The sequence below is a fragment of the Camarhynchus parvulus genome, unplaced genomic scaffold, assembly GCF_901933205.1.
Source record: "Camarhynchus parvulus unplaced genomic scaffold, STF_HiC, whole genome shotgun sequence".
In the NCBI taxonomy this organism is placed as follows: domain Eukaryota; kingdom Metazoa; phylum Chordata; class Aves; order Passeriformes; family Thraupidae; genus Camarhynchus; species Camarhynchus parvulus.
The window spans coordinates 5,803-21,782 of record NW_022148138.1 but is presented as its reverse complement, the minus strand read 5'-3'; the positions used below and the strand labels follow the sequence as shown (position 1 = coordinate 21,782).

The 15,980-nt window shown below is 52.9% G+C and overlaps 1 protein-coding gene across 1 annotated transcript in view; it reads left to right on the top strand.

Annotated features, from left to right (window-relative positions):
* LOC115916102 (olfactory receptor 14J1-like) overlaps nucleotides 1–14,051 on the top strand; it is a gene marked incomplete at its 3' end in the record, with an annotated part of 29,284 nt that extends 15,233 nt beyond the window's left edge. Inside the window, exons 2-3 of the mRNA XM_030969799.1 lie at nucleotides 8,953–8,956; nucleotides 13,818–14,051. Of these exons, the coding sequence (XP_030825659.1) occupies nucleotides 8,953–8,956; nucleotides 13,818–14,051 (238 nt within the window). The remainder of the gene's footprint in view (nucleotides 1–8,952; nucleotides 8,957–13,817) is intronic.
* Between the last annotated feature and the right edge of the window lie 1,929 nt (nucleotides 14,052–15,980).

The window sequence follows — 15,980 nt, the reverse complement described above, 5'->3', positions numbered from 1 at the left end:
CCATGTTTAGACACACTCACAGTTTTGTATTTAATCACATCCCAGTGCCAGACTTGTCTGGCCCCAGACCCAATCCCAACCCCAGCCCTAAAGCCAATCCCATGTCCAGCCTTAACCCCAATCCCAGCTCTAATCCAAATCTCAGCCCCAACTCCAAGCCCAGCCCCAATTCCAGCCCCTTCCTAAATCCTCAGCCCCAAACCAAATCCCAGGTTCAGCCCTTCTGGGGGTTTGGGGGTGTCTCTGTCCCTCTGAGCCCGATGATGTTTGGGTGGGGTCACAGCAGGGCTGAGAGGGACAGAGACCCCCCCGGCCTCCCCAGGGCTGAGAAGGTCGGAGAGCCCCCCCAGCCCCGAGCAGCCTCAGCGGTGAGAGGGACACAGAGCCCCTGGTGCCCAGCCCTGCACAGGCATTGCCTGAGGCCAGAGGGATGGAGACCCCCCGAGCATCCCCCAGGGCGAGGGGACAGAGAGCCCCGAGCATCCCCTGGGCTGAGAGGGACAGAGACTGCCCCGAGCACCCCCTGGCACAGGGGTGAGAGGGAGGGAGACCCCAGGCATTGCCTGGGTGAGAATGATGGAGACCCCCTGGGGAATGGCCTGGGGTGACAGGGACAGGGACACCCCTGGGGAATGGCCTGGGGTGACAGGGACAGGGACACCCCTGGGGAATGGCCTGGGGTGACAGGGACAGGGACACCCCTGGGGAATGGCCTGGGGTGACAGGGACAGGGACAACCCTCCCAAACCCCTTCCCAAGCATCCCCCAGGGCGAGAGGCACAGAGACCCCTTGAGCATCCCCTGGGCACTGGACAAAATAAACTTGGCAGAAATCAAACTTAACTCTGCATAAAATACTTTGATGAATATTTGATTTTCCCACAAGTCACATGTGATGAAAACACAAACAAATCCCAAACATGAATAAACTGACAATAGAAGCAATTCTGTGGCAATTCCATGTTTCATTAGTTCCTGCACAGCTCCAGCTCAGCTGCTGGCAGGTTCTAATAAAAGAAAAGTGCAAATTTGGCTCAATACAGATATTATTAAAAGGAAGGGAAAGCTCTGTGTAGCTGTCACAAAGGTGACAGGGATGAAGAGAATAATGATTCTCACATTTGGCAAAGAACCCAAGCCTGTGAATTCAGGAGTTATTTGGGAATTTAGCTACTTGAGCTGGGCTTCTTGTGGGACTTTTAGCAGCCTTGTGTTCCTCACCTTGGAGTGAATGAACCTTGTCAGTCTCGCTGGTAACATTTGCTCCCTTTCCTCCAGTGATTTTAACAAACTTTTCAAGGAAGGACAACAAAATATTTTCTTTACACTGGCCACCCACAACAGCCATTTTCCTCATCAGTTCTCCCGTAAGTCGCTCAGAGGAAGCTGCGTCCAAGTTTCCAAGAGTTCCTCCAGAGAGAACCACAACCTCCTCAGAGGAGGGAACCATGCTGTTGTCAAAGGCACTTGGGGTCAGACAACAGTGCCCTGAACTCACTGTGCCAAAATAATGTTGCAATCTGGTTAAGAAAATTGTTAGAGAGATGCCTCTGCCCCAATTAAGGTGCTAATGAGACCAAATTCAACGTGGATTTTATTGAACAGTAAATGTGAGGTAGAGAGAGAGATGGAAAGAAAGAGAAAAGGGGGAGAGCAAGGGAGTGACAGGGACAGAGACCTCCCCTGGGGCAGGGCAAGTGTGACATTGTCCCCTGTGTGTGTGGCCTTCCCAGGGTGGGGGTTTTACACCTGAGCCAGTTTGGGTAAGGGGGGTGGTGTTCACCCCCTGAGCAGGGATTACCCCACTGTTTCAGGTTGCAATGCAAGATGGAACCAAATGCATGTTTTCAATCCCCATCTTCATCAACTGCTATCAACAGGTGGGGCAGTGTTCTTTATCTCTTCCATGACTCAGCCCTGATAACGCCCTCCAGGGGAGATATCTTCTGGGAATGGGCCATTGAGTGTCACTGCAGGACTGATCAAATTCCATCATCCCATTGTGGGATGCTCCGCCCAGGGGGAGGATCCAAGCATTCCTACCTGGATATAAGCTGAGCCTTGCAACACCAGGAGCAGCTTGCCTGCTGGATTCCCAGAGGACAAGAGCTCCAGAACCACCACTGGACCTCCAGAGGAAGACCAGACCCTTCTACAGGATCACTGCTTTGACAGAATCACGTTCATCACTCCAACAGGACTGCAGCCACCATTTAATGGGACTGCTGCCAGCACCCTGACCAACAGGGTGTCAGGTTATATCCTGACTCTGTCAGTTTAAGGCAGTGTTTCTGTATCATTGCCTTGATCTTCATTTTCTTATTAAATTGTAATTCTGACTTAGACTCTCCCCCAGGTTTGCCTTCAAACCAGTACAAAAGACAATGTGCGCACCCTTTGTTTTCCTCCCAAAACAGGATTTCCCATTCCCAAATCTTGATTGGATGGAGGAGGAGGCTGCGAGGAAGAGGAAGAAGCCCCGGGACACCCAGGCAGGTGAGGAGGAAGTCAGTGCCCCTTTCCCCCTCTCTCCTGCTCCATCTCCCAGCCCAGCACGGCCCCCGGCTGCAGGACAACCCTGCTGCCAACCCCGTCCTGCTGGGGATGCACTGGGGGGATCTCCTTCCCCTTCCCTCTGGCACGGAGGCAAATCCCATCCTCTCCTTGTCCTTCCTCCCCCAGAGACAAGGAGCTGAGGATGGAGACCAGGGAGGACAAATCCCCACGGCAGAACCTCGTGGAAGAGGCCGTTTTGAGTGGCTCCACAGTGCACGGAATTCCAATGGGGAGGAAAAGCCCCAGAGATCCCACAGGAGGAGGGGCTCCAAACCCAGCCCAGGGTGCTCTGAGGAGGAAAGACCCACCCTGAGCCAGGAAGGTGGACAGAGCTTCAGCCAGAGCTCGGAGCTGGTGGCCCAGGAGCAGCTTCATGATGGGGAGAAGCCCCACAAGTGCTTGGAGTGTGGGAAGAGCTTCAGGCAGAGCAGCGCCCTGATCAGCCACCAGATGATCCACACTGGGGAATGGCCCTACGAGTGTGGGGAGTGTGGGAAGGGCTTCAGCTGCAGCGCCCTCAGCCACCAACGCATCCACACTGGGGAGAGGCCCTACGAGTGTCCCCAGTGTCAGAAGAGGTTTGCAGCCATCTCTCAGCACAGCATCCACACTGTACTGACCTCAAGCAATCAACCTCATCATCCACCAGCCATCCACACTGGAGAGGCCCTACAAGTGCCCCCAGTGTGGGAAGAGGTTTCAGACCAGCTCCAATCTCCTCCTGCATGAGCGGATTCACACGGAGGAGAGGCCCTTCCGCTGCCCCGACTGTGGGAAGGGCTTCAAGCACAACTCCCACCTCATCAGGCACCGGCGCATCCACACTGGGGAGAGGCCCTACGAGTGTCCCCAGTGTGGGAAGAGCTTCACCCAGAGCTCTCACTTGACCAGACACCAACGGAGGCACCAGTAAGGGAAGCCCTGCAAATGCCCCAACTGCAGGAAGAGCTTCATGCACCGCTCCAGCTTCATCCCCCATTGGAGGACCCACGTTGGGAAGAGCCCTGGTGATCCATGTTCCCTGTGATCCATGCTGGGAAGACACCTGTCCCTTTTCCTGCCCCTGCCAATGACATGATGTGGGATTGAAGAACATGAGGGTCTGGCCATGGCCGTGTCATTACATTCACTCCCACCTCAGGTCATTGCCAGGGGCAGGAAAGGGACTCTCTCTCTCTCCCTGAGGAGAAGGGTGTCCTTTCCAGGCAGGGGAAATTGTGGCCGGGAAGAGACAGTCAGTTGTGTTGTAGTTTTCCCTGTAAATAGTTTTCTTATCCCTTCTGTTATCAATATTGTTTCTGTTCCTGTTTGTTCCTTATCTCGTTGCTGTTCCCAATAAATTGTTCTTATCCCAGCCCGGGATCTTTGCCTTTTGTGCTTTCCATGGGAGGCGGGAGGGCAGCGAGGGCAGCGCGGTTTTAGCGGGAGCAGGAAATTGGGGAATCCCATTCCTGAAGCCCGGCCCGTGGAAACCGAGCATCCCAGCTGGTGCCAGCCCTGGTGGCCATGGCAACAGCCTTGGGAGCGGGTCCCTGGCTGGGGCTGTGGGAACCTCTTCCCTCTGGTGCCCAGGGACAGGAGTGGAGGGAACGGCTGCAGCTGAGTCGGGGCAGGCTCAGCTTGGATGTCAGGAAAAGGTTTTTGCCCAGAGGCTGCTGGGGCCCTGCCCAGGCTCCCCAGGGAAGGCTCCCAGCTCCAGGGCTCTCTGAGCTCCAGCAGCGTTTGGACAGCGCTGCCAGGCCCAGGCTGGCATTGTTGGGCTGTCCTGTGCAGGGCCAGCAGTTGGACTGGAGGATCCTGATGGGTCCCTCCCAGCTCAGCCAATTCTGTGCTTCTGGGATCCCATGAGCCTGGGGATGGGGCTGCCAATGGTTGCCATGGCAACGGGCTCTGGCTGCAGGCCTGAGCTGGTGTCCATGGCAACCACCCCTGGCATGGGGTCTCCATGGAGCTGCCGAGGGACTGACCATAGCAACAGGGGTCTGGTGATGGTTGCCATGGAAACTGACCATAGCAACAGGGGCTGGTGATGGTTGCCATGGAAACTGACCATAGCAACAGGGGCTGGTGATGGTTGCCTGCTAAGGATCAGATTTGTCACAGGCCCTCAGAGGGGTTCCATGGGGACTTTCCAAGAGTCTCCAGGCTGTTCCAGAGCTGGAATGTCACAGGCACAGACAGGGGCTCCATGGAGACCTCCCAGGGCTTTCTGGGCATGGTAAAGAGCCCTGTGGTCAGAGGCAGTCACAGCCATTCCATGGTGACATCCCAGGGCACCTTGGGCTGCAAAGGCACCGATCTGTCACAGGCACTCACGGGGGGCCCCACGGTGACATCCCAGGAGTGCCCAGGCTGCCAAAGAGCCGGGATGTCCCAGACACTCACAGGGGTTCCTGTCATGGGCACAGTGGGAGCTTCAGGCAAAGTTTATTAGAGAAGTTCCTGTTGGGTCACGAGGTGCAGAAAGGAGCCCCAATAGCCCCCACAGATCCCCAAATGTCACCGTTGAGTCAGAGATGACACAGACTCAGATCAGAAGGCTAAGGGCTAAAAGCCACTGTTTTTCCCAATCCTCTTCTTTTTATCGTTGGTTTGCTACAGGTGGACCTCACTGCTCATTTAATCAACACATTTCACTTGATTGGCCAGTTAATACAACACCCTTCAGTAAACAACTTTATGGAAAAGAGCCAACTTATTACAAACATTGTTGGGGGCACCAGTTATTGATGTTTGTTTTATGTTGGGCCTTTCTGGGGGCTCCCTGGATGGGGAAAACCCTCCTGTAGCAGTTCTGTGCCAGGTAAAAGGAGATGCACGGGACTTTTTCAGTCTTCAGCTTCTTGTTTATTGTTATCTTATCTAAAGTTTTGCATGCTGTCCACACCAGGCTCAGCGTGCAGGAAAAGCACTGCCAAATGGCTCCAAAATGTACGGTTTCAAGGTCTTTTAAAGTTGTCTCACCCAATAAACTCTTAAAATGTACATTATTTCTACTCATCTACCAATAACTCATCCCTTGACTGTCCACATAACCTCTGCACTGTGCTTTCCTTGACCAATCACCCTGTGCCACCAACACTGCAGAAAATGGAGCAGATGAAGAAGAAGACAGGGACTACACCCAAATTCCTCCATCTTGCTTCCTATCTACACCATACTAAAAATCCCAAAACCTAAATTTCTCACCCAAGTGACATGCTATACTACTCTCTATTACCTATTTCACACTTTGGTAAATTCTAATCTGTCTCAAAGTCCTGGAAGTCCTCTCCATGGGCAAAGGTTAAAGGCAGTGTTTCTCTGGGGGTCAGGACCCCTCAGAGCAGACAGAGAAACATTCCCTGTGCCTTGGATTCCCACACATTTAACCTAAAATCCTTTAACCCTTAACATGTGAAGTTACCCAAAAATGTTCCAGGTAAGTAGGATTAGAAGGAGAAGAAATAGAGAACAACAGAAAGACAGAAGATCCATAGAAAGACACGCACATAGGTACCAACTGCTGGGGTTCCAGCATCGCTAACAGAGGAACCCCAGGAGAAGGCAGGATCCAGACCCTGGGCTGGCCTCGTGCTCCGGCTTTTAACCCCCTGGGCCTTCATGGGCCCGCCCCTGGGGTGGGACTGCCAGTTGCTTGGCCAATCAGAGTCAGGGTAGCACCAGCTGCTAGTGTGTGATTGATTGACAGCTCAGCCAATCAGAGCTGGGTTAACATCACCCCCTGCTGTGTGATTGACAGCTCTGCCAGGCCAGGGCTGGGGGCGGGGCTCTGTCCCACCACAAACCAAGGCCTGACCCGGCCCTGGCCCCACACGGGCATTCCGAGCATCCCAAGGTGTCTCGGGACATCGATCTCATCCAGCCTCTGACAGCGACCACGGTGACACTACGGAACCTCATGGAACCATGGGTCAGTTGTGACAATGGAGATCCAAGGAAACGATGGTGAGACTGTGGAATCCAGGAATCATGGAATCAAGGAGACCACTGTGCAAATCATGGGCCCTATGGAAGCAAGGATCAATGATCAAACTGTAGTTTGATTGTGATTGATTTAAAATAGAAACAAGGAGCCATTGTTTCACAGCGGGGCTCGTGGGGCCAATGGACCCTTGTGACTCTGTTGGGGCTCATGAAACCAAGAAGCCATTGTGACATTGCCAGACCTCATGGAATCAAGGAGACCATTGTGACAGTGTTAGGACCCATGAAGTCAATGGAACATGGAACAGCTCTGCCTGGTTTGGCCTCCTGGGGGCTGTCTGACAGGTCCCACTGAATTTGACATGTCAAGGGCCACTTCCCATCTGACCATGAAGCACTGGGGCTCTGTGCTTTTATTCCTATGGGAAAGAACTGTCTTTCTTGTCTAAGCTCCCATTGCTGAAATTAGGATTCCACCTCTAAAATTCCGTATATTCAAGGGTTACTCTCCAAAAAAATCTGCCCATACAGTCAAGTCTGGCTAGCCTTGGCCTCTGGTGACTGCCTCTCATCTGACCTTGCACCACTGGGGCTCACTTGTGTCATTGTGACACTGTGGGTACCATGGATCCATGGGGCCATTGTGACACTGTTGGCCCTTGAGGAACCATGGAGACCATTGGACACTTTGGGGCCTTGTGAAATGCAGGGCATCATAGTGACCCTGCAGGGTACCATGGATCCAAGGGACCACTGTGACACTGTGGGGCCTCATGGAACCAAGGACATCTTTGTGGCTCTGTTGGGCCACACGGTCCCAAGGGGCCAGTGTGAAGCAGCAGGGCTTTGTGGAACCAAGAGGCCATTGCTGCATTTCAGGGCCTTGTGGAGCCAAAGGGCCGTTGTGATCCTGCAGGGCACCGTGGATCCATGGAAGAGGAGAAGGAAAAAAAAAAAGGGCCGCGGGAAGGAAGAAAAAAAAAAAAACAGGGGAAAGCCGCCCGCAAGGAAGGGGCCATTGTGACACTATGGGAACTTGTGGAACCAAGGGAATCATTGTTGCACTACTGGGCCCCAATGGAACCAAGGGGCCATTGTGACACAGACGAGGCCTCATGGAACCAACAGACCATTAGGACACTGTGGGGCCTTGTGGAACCATGGAGACCATTAAGATCCTTAAGGACTTGTGTAACCAAGGGGCCATTATGACACCTGAGGGCATCATGGAAGCCAGAGAACCACTGTGGCACTGCAAGGCCTCATGGAAGCAAGGAGCCATTGTGACACTGCAGGGCCCTGTGGAAACCAGGGAACATGAAATAGGTGTGGCTGCCTTGGCCTCCCAGGGGTCACCTGACAGGTCTGGCTGACCTTGGAATGTGGAAGGCCACTCCCATCTGCCCCTGAAACACTGGGGCTCTGGGCTTTTCCTTTTATGGAAAAGAACTGTCCATTTTTTCCAGGCATCCATGGCCAAAATTAGGATTCCACCTCCAAATTTTTGTGTATCCAAGGATTGCTGCCAGACAAAAGTTGCCAGGACAGACAACTCTGGCTGGTCTTTGACTCCTGAGGGGCAGCACTCACCTGTTTTCCAAACACTGGAAAGGGTTCTGTGCTTTTTTTTTATGAAATGAACCCCATCCCGCTTCTCCAGGCACAAATGTTTTAAACTAGGACTCGGAATTCATAATTTCAAATATCCAAGGGTTGCTCCAAGCAAACCTGCCAGGACAGACAGGTCAGGCTTGCCTTGGCCTCTGGTGGTTGCTGTTCATCAGCTCCTGAAACATGGGGGCTCCGTGGTTTCCTTCCTATGGAGACCAATGTGACATTTGGGAGCCTTGTGAAATGAAGGGGCCATTGTGGCACTGCAGAGCACCATGGATCCAAGGGACCATTGTGACACTGTGGAGCCTCGTGGAACCAAGGACATCATTGTGGCTCTGTTGGGGCGCATGGTCCCAAGGGACCAGAGCAAAGCAGCGGTGTGGGAGTTAGCCCGGCTGTAACTCAGAGTCAGCCAGATTTTACCCCGAAAGAATTGGGTATGAGTTTCAAGCCCTGGGAATCATTTGTTTAAATTAGGGTAAGCTTGAGAGTTCCCCCATAAGCCTTGAGTGTTGCTATGCTAATTTGTCCAAGTTCTACTCCCCTGTTGGTTACTTGTTTCCCCCCATATGGTTATTGTTCTAGAGTGTTCTACCCCGACATGTATATGTTGCTGCTTCCCCGTTGTCTTGGATCTTTGGATCCGCCCCTCATACTGTTCTTAACTTCTCCCTGCTTATTGCTTTTCACCCTGTAATTAAAGTTCCTTTTAAACAGCTCCATTGATCCTGCTCCTTTTCATTTTTTCCACCCTCGCCCTGAAGTCAGGGAACCAGAGAGGTTTGTCACAGCCACCCTCATTGTGACCTTTGGCACCCGAACAGGGACCCTGACACTCAGGGCTCCCTGTGTCAGTCACGTCAGCTGGGGTTAGCTGATGGATAGGCCAGTGCTCCCCGGGATTTTGGATTGTGCCGGGCCCAGCGGATTCATCGTTGCTTCAAGGGGCCTTGGCCAGGATCGGCAGGGACAACGATGGTTTCACGTGCATAGGATTGCAGGTGGGTTTGGGGAAATGCAAGACATTTATTGCCCATTTTGCCACTGTGTTTTTACAATATGCACCCACGTCCCATAACTGATTTGGTGTGTTCTGGTGGCTGTTCCACCTAAGGCGGAGAAAGAGAAAAATGGGCAGCCAGATGTCCAAAGTAGAAAGGAGCATATATGGATGCTTTAATTCTCACTGATCATGACATAATATTTTCAAAGAATGAATTAAAATCAATTATGAGGTGGATCATTAAAAATTTTCCAGATGCCTCTGCTGATGAAATCCATACCACTGAATTTTGGGACTCAGTGGGAGTTAAATTGTACAACCTTTTATCAAAAGGGACCCCATTGCACCCGCATGCTCCCCATCTTCCACACCATCCTTGAGACCCTTCACCAGCAAGCAGCGTGTTGAAAACTCAATCCATTGGTCACCCTAACTCAGGACCTCCCCTCAAACCTGCCTTTCTCAGACCTTCCACGATGCTCCAAGATGGCAATGGCCACGTGGTCTTGGAGCATCATGCCCTGGAGACTCAAGATGGAAGGAGCCTGAATGTGGCTCAGGAGCCCGACCATCCTCCCTCCATCTTGGCTCCTCCACTTCCTGCTACCACAACCTTCTCTTCCGCCCTGAACGAACCTCCAGACTCCACCCCCACAACTGCGGGTCACGCCCCCACTGTCAATCATTCCACCTTCACCCTGGGCCATGCCTCCAGAAGGCCAGCCTGGAAGTTCGCCATCCTAAATCAAGGCCCTTCCTCCCCAACACCTGACAAAATGGCAGTGCCCTTTGCCTCACCCTCCAGCAACAATATAACCCCCATGGTCAAAGATACTAAGCCCAACTGTCACACTATTTCTAATCCAAATGTTTCTGCTCCAAGTTATTCTTCCTCCCCAGAAGACAGTTTGGATTCCCCAGAGCCACCTCAACCCTCAACCCCAGAAGATCCCTAGGAAAGGATCCAGAAAGAAGCAGTTAAGGAAGGAGACTGGCAAATAGTCTCGAAACTCCTCATTGCCCCCGTATGTTATGAAAGAAGGGGGCAGAATCCCAGGTATCAGCCATTGGTTTATGGGGAAATCAAGGATCTGTGTAGGGCAGCTAAAGACCATAGGAAGGACTTACCTTGTTTTAATGGCCTAATGAGGGCCATGTTTACAGCACATGTCTTAACCCCCTATGATTTAAAATATATTATGACCATGTTGTTGTCACCTACAGAATACACCCTGTGGGAAGGGGGATGGAAGTGTTTACTAAATCAATTAATAGCAGACTATGCTAATAATGAGGCAAGGGCAGAATTGACAATCAACCATCTAGCTGGAGAAGGACAACACAGCCTACCAGATGATCAAGCAGCAGGTATCCCCAGAGAAGTATTGGATGATATCAAAGAGATGGCTTTGAAAGCTTTAATCCAGGTATCAGATGGTAGCACCCCCAATTTGGACTACCTTGGGTGGCTGCAGCTAAAGCTTTAGGACAATTAGACCATCCTGGGTGCCTGTTAAGTAAGCAAACCAATGCTCCCTCCCTCACATTGAGTGGCCTGCTCTCAGACACAGAGACCATCAGACATGGCACCTTGCAGAACAGCGATAGAGTTTTTACTCTGGGCACATGGGCATGGCTGTGTAGACTCTGAGGGATGTGTTGCATGAACCTCTCCAGCCACAGCGAGTCAATCCACAAGAGCATTCAGGTACTGAAGGAAGGGCTCAAGAAGCTTCAAGTGGAAAACAAAGACTGGTTCAATAAACTCTTCCAATCCAAGGGACTAAAGGGTTGGATGATGTCAAGCTAAAACGTGACATTTAATTCTCTTAGTGGTTGTTGTTGTATTGTTAATTGTCCCATGTTTGTTTGGATGCTTTTAGAAAGTCTTACAAAATTCTTTCAGTTCCATCTTTTGTTGTAAAACAGAAAGGGGGAAGATACCCAACACAGGCTCCTCATGGACTCCTTGGAGGAGAGAATTGGAGGCCAGGATGGCACAAAAACCTCTCAGAGACTCAGTGTGGGAAGGAAAATCCAAAAGTACCTTAAAAATTCTTAAATCCATAAAGTACCTTCTTTCAAAGCATTAATGAGCCCCACTGAGTGTCAGTACAAAGCTCTCAAGGGACTCGTTAAAGCAGATAATTGGGGCCATGATTGCACAAACCTCTCACAGAGTCTGTATCAAAAGGGAAACACCAAGTACCTTAAAATAACTGAAGTACCTTGAAGCATTAATGAGCCCACTGAGTGTTGTTACTGACAAAGCCTCTCCAGGGACTAATTACAGCAGATAATTGGAGGCCATGATTGCACAAACCTCTCAGAGACTCCAAGGCAAAAGCCAAAGCCAAAGTCCTTTGAAAAACCTGCAGTCCCTGCAGGGAGCATGAAGGAGCCCCCAGGGCCATTGCTGAGCAAGGCTCCCCAGGGACTCCTTCCAGCAGATCCTTGAGGCCACTGGCATGTGGGCTAGGGGGGGATGCTGAGGGCAGGACAAGGGGCTGACAGTGCCCAGCCTGGCTGGGGCTGTGCCAGGAGGCCCCAGGGCCTCAGGACAAGGTGTCTCCTCCCAGCCCTTGCTGGCACAGACCCTGCTGTGCCCCAGGGCACCAAGACTTGGCTTCTCTTTGTCCCCACCTGTCAGCACTGCCTGCAGTTCTCTGCTCTGCCTGGGGCCTGGGGACACTTTCTCAGTCGTGTCCCTCACTGGGACCCATTAAAAGTCCAAGAAACTTTGGAGTTGGATTCTGCCTTGGAGTTCTGGAGAGGTTTCTTCAGCTCCCTCTCAGGGACTGATGTTCAGGGCCTGAGCACAAAGCCCCAGAGGCTCATTAAAGTCCTTGTGCTGTGTCTGTGCTGCTGAGCTGGGCTGGGCTCCTGGCACAGAGGCAGCTCCTGGTAACCAAGAAGAGCTTCAAAAGCACATTTCTCTTGATGAGCAGCTCTTGTGCCAGCCCAGCAGGGCTGGGGCACTGCCTGCAGCCAGCCCGGGCACAGCACAGAGGCACAGAGAGCTTCAATCAGTCAGGGCTGGGAAGGTGCTGAGAAGTGCCTGGGGCACAATCACTGCCAGCCCTTGGCACAGGAACCTCTGGCTGCAGGACAATGCAGCTGCAGCTCCTGGAGCCATCTCCTACAGCTGGAACATCCCAATGCCTACAGAGCCTGTGAGTACAACTCTGAGTGTATCTGGTGCAGGGCAGGTGAAATGCTCATGAAGCTCTGACATGCTGAGGGGTTCTGATCAGTCATAGAATATTTCCAAGACAAGGATTTTGATAAAAATGAAGAAATTTCCAAAGAGTTCAAGTATTCAGTTTCCTACTATTGGAGAATGTCAGGAAAATAGGGTTAAATATTAAAGGTAGTATGAATTATTAGTTATTATGTTTTCAAGTGCCTGAGATATCTGAACTGTTGGTTTTAGTGATCAATAGGTTCACAGGAGATCCCTAATGTGCTTTCAGCCACTCTGCCCATGGACAGCACCAGCATCACCTTTGCTGGAGCCATCAGGCTCAGTCTGAGCTGTCCTTTCTCCAAGCTGCAAACAGAACCTGCCCCCAGCCAGTGCCCTGCAAACAGGCAGGGTTCTGTCAGGCCAAGGAGAGTGCACAGAGATTTGGGGTCTGTGAGTGCTGGCAGGGAGAGATCAGGCACAGGGAAACACCTGCAGGAGGAAAATCTCCAGGAAGCAGAGAGAAGATCAGGCAATGAGAGAAAACAAAACCCAGCAATGCTGTGGCAGGGAGAGTTCAGAGATGCCCACAGGATCCCCTGCAGTGCAGCCCCTCCCTCTGAACAAGCCCCCTCCCTCCTGTGCCCCAGCCAAGCCTCTGCCCTCAGGCTGAGAGTTCCTGATATCTAAGAATAGAAGGAGAGACATAGGGGGAGCTTAAAAAGAAAACCCCAGAACTTTTAAACACCAAAGGCTGTCTCTGTGTTCCAGGGGAGGGTGTATGGGAAATGGCATTGATTTTGGTTACAGGTATCTCCTCTAAATCTTCACTGTGCTTTTCTCCATGAACAGATCCCCATGTGCAGCCCCAGCAAATGTCCAACAGCAGCTCCATCAGGCACTTCCTCCTGCTGGCATTGGCAGACACGCGGCAGCTGCAGCTCCTGCACTTCTGCCTCTTGCTGGGCATCTCCCTGGCTGCCCTCCTGGGCAACGGCCTCATCATCAGCGCCGTAGCCTGCGGCCACCACCTGCACACGCCCATGTTCTTCTTCCTGCTCAACCTGGCCCTCAGCGACCTGGGCTCCATCTGCACCACTGTGCCCAAAGCCATGCACAATTCCCTCTGGGACACCAGGAACATCTCCTACACAGGATGTGCTGCTCAGCTCTTTTTTCTTTTTTGTTCTTCATTGTAGCAGAGTTTTCCCTCCTGACCATCATGTGCTACGACCGCTACGTGTCCATCTGCAAACCCCTGCACTACGGGACCCTCCTGGGCAGCAGAGCTTGTGCCCACATGGCAGCAGCTGCCTGGGCCAGTGCCTTTCTCAATGCTCTCATGCACACGGCCAATACATTTTCCCCTGCCCCTGTGCCATGGCAATGCCCTGGGCCAGTTCTTCTGTGAAATCCCACAGATCCTCAAGCTCTCCTGCTCACAATCCAACCTCAGGGAACTTGGGCTCATTGCTGTTAGTTGCTGTTTAGCTATTTGGCTGTTTTGTGTTCATTGTTTTCTCCTATGTGCAGATCTTCAGGGCTGTGCTGAGGATCCCCTCTGAGCAGGGACGGCACAAAGCCTTTTCCACCTGCCTCCCTCACCTGGCTGTGGTCTCCCTGTTCATCAGCACTGGCACATTTGCTTACCTGAAGCCCCCCTCCATGTCCTCCCCATCCCTGGATCTGGCCCTGTCAGTTCTGTACTCGGTGGTGCCTCCAGCCCTGAACCCCCTCATCTACAGCCTGAGGAACCAGGAGCTCAAGGCTGCAGTGTGGAGACTGATGACTGGATGCTTTCAGAAACATTAAACTGCTGGCCAATTTCTGCAAATCACTTGTAATAAAATTCATCTTTGATACTTCTTGTTGGTTTCATTTTGGAGTGTTCTTTCTTTGTTTTTACTTTTTTCATATTGTCCACAAAGGAAAGTGATTTTTTTTGCCATTCTCATTTTGTTTCTCTCCACCTTCCCTGTGGCCACAGACTGTGTCAATGAGGGGCTGTGCTCTTGGTGGCTTTAAAGGAACTAAAGGATGTCCCAGCAGAGTTTTCTGCAGAGATGCCCTTTTGTTGCCTTCTCTGGAGCTGCAGCAGCAATGTCTGTGTGCAGAGCTGGGGCAGATCAGGGCTGGCCCAGCAGCTGTGCCCAGCAGCAGCAGCAGCACTTGGTGTTGCCAGTGCTGCTGCCGTGGCCCTGCCCCGCTGCCCTGGTGGCCCTGGTGTTGCTGCAGGGCCTGAGTGCTCTCGGGGCCGGGCACAGCCCTGGGGGTGGCAGTGCCGGGGCTGCAGCAGGGACAGGCCATGGGCACTGCTGGGGCAGCGCTGACGCCTCAGGCCAGGCCCTGGGGGCTCCAGGCTCCTTGCCCAGGCTCTCTCAAGAACACGGCCAGGCCAATGCTCAGCACAGAAAGCCCCCGTGAGCAGCCCCAGGCTGGCCGTGGGCAGGCTGGGGGCAAACAGCATGGCTGGGGCTCTGCAAGGGCCCTGGGGCAGACGGGAAGGAGCAGCAGAGCAGGGGCTGATCCATCCCCAGTGCGCTGCACAGCCCAGGGCAGCGTCCCAGAGCGTCCTGATGGAGCTGCCAACAACATCCCCCCTCTGCAGCCCTGGCCTCTCCCCCAGCTCACACAGGTGCCCCATCCTTGCAGGCACAGACACGGCAGCACTGGCTCAGCAGCCCCTGTTTGCATTGCACACAGCAGGGGGAGCACCCCCATGCTGTTGCTGTGGGGACATGAACCTGAGGGAGCACAAATGCCATCAGCCCCTGGGGCCAGCAAGGGCTGGGGGACACCAGGGAAACCACTCAGCTTTGTCCTGGCCTCTGCACTCAGCCAGAAAGTTTGTTCCCATCAGCTGGGAGTTTCCTGTGCCACTGCAGACGCTGTTGCTCAGAGCCAGGGCTGCCTGGCAGCCACCCCCAAACTGCCCTCAGCATTTCCTTTGCTTCACTTCTGCTTTGTTTACTATGCCCTGGTACAAATTCTTTCTTCTTGCCCTACCCTATTTCCTCCCCTGCAAACAGCCCATCCCTGTTTGCCCTTTCCTCTCTGGCCCCACTCCCCATTGCAGTTCCTGACTTTGCACCATGGGAACGTCCCTTGGCCTCTTGGCCACCTGGGCACACTGCTGGCTCATGTCCAGCCTGCTGTCCATCAGTCCCTGCAGGTCCCTTTCTGCCTGGCTGCTCTCCAGCCACTCTGTCCCCAGCCTGTAGTGCTGCAGGGGTTGTTGTGGCCAAAGTGCAGGACCCGGCACTTGGACTTGTTAAACCTCACCTTGTTGGATTTGGGCCCTGGATCCAGCCTGTCCAGGGCCCTGTGCAGAGCCCTCCTACCCTCCAGCAGATCAACACTCACACCCAGCTTGGTGTCATCTGCAAATTTGCTGATGCTGGACTCAATCCCCTCATGCAGATCATCAATGCAGATATTGAAATCCACGCTGGCTGGCTCTGATCCCTGGGCCATCCTGTGGGTGCCCTGTGATGGCACTCAAGGTGATCTGTTCCATAACCTTGCCGGGCACCCAGGTCAGGCTGACAGGCCTGGAGTTCCCCAGCTCCTCCTTCCAGCCCTGCTTGGGGATGGGCTCACACTGGCACCTCCAGTGCTCTGGGACCTCCCTGCTGAGCCAGGACTGATGGTAAATGATGGAGAGCAGCTTGGGGAGCTCATCCACCAGCTCCCTCA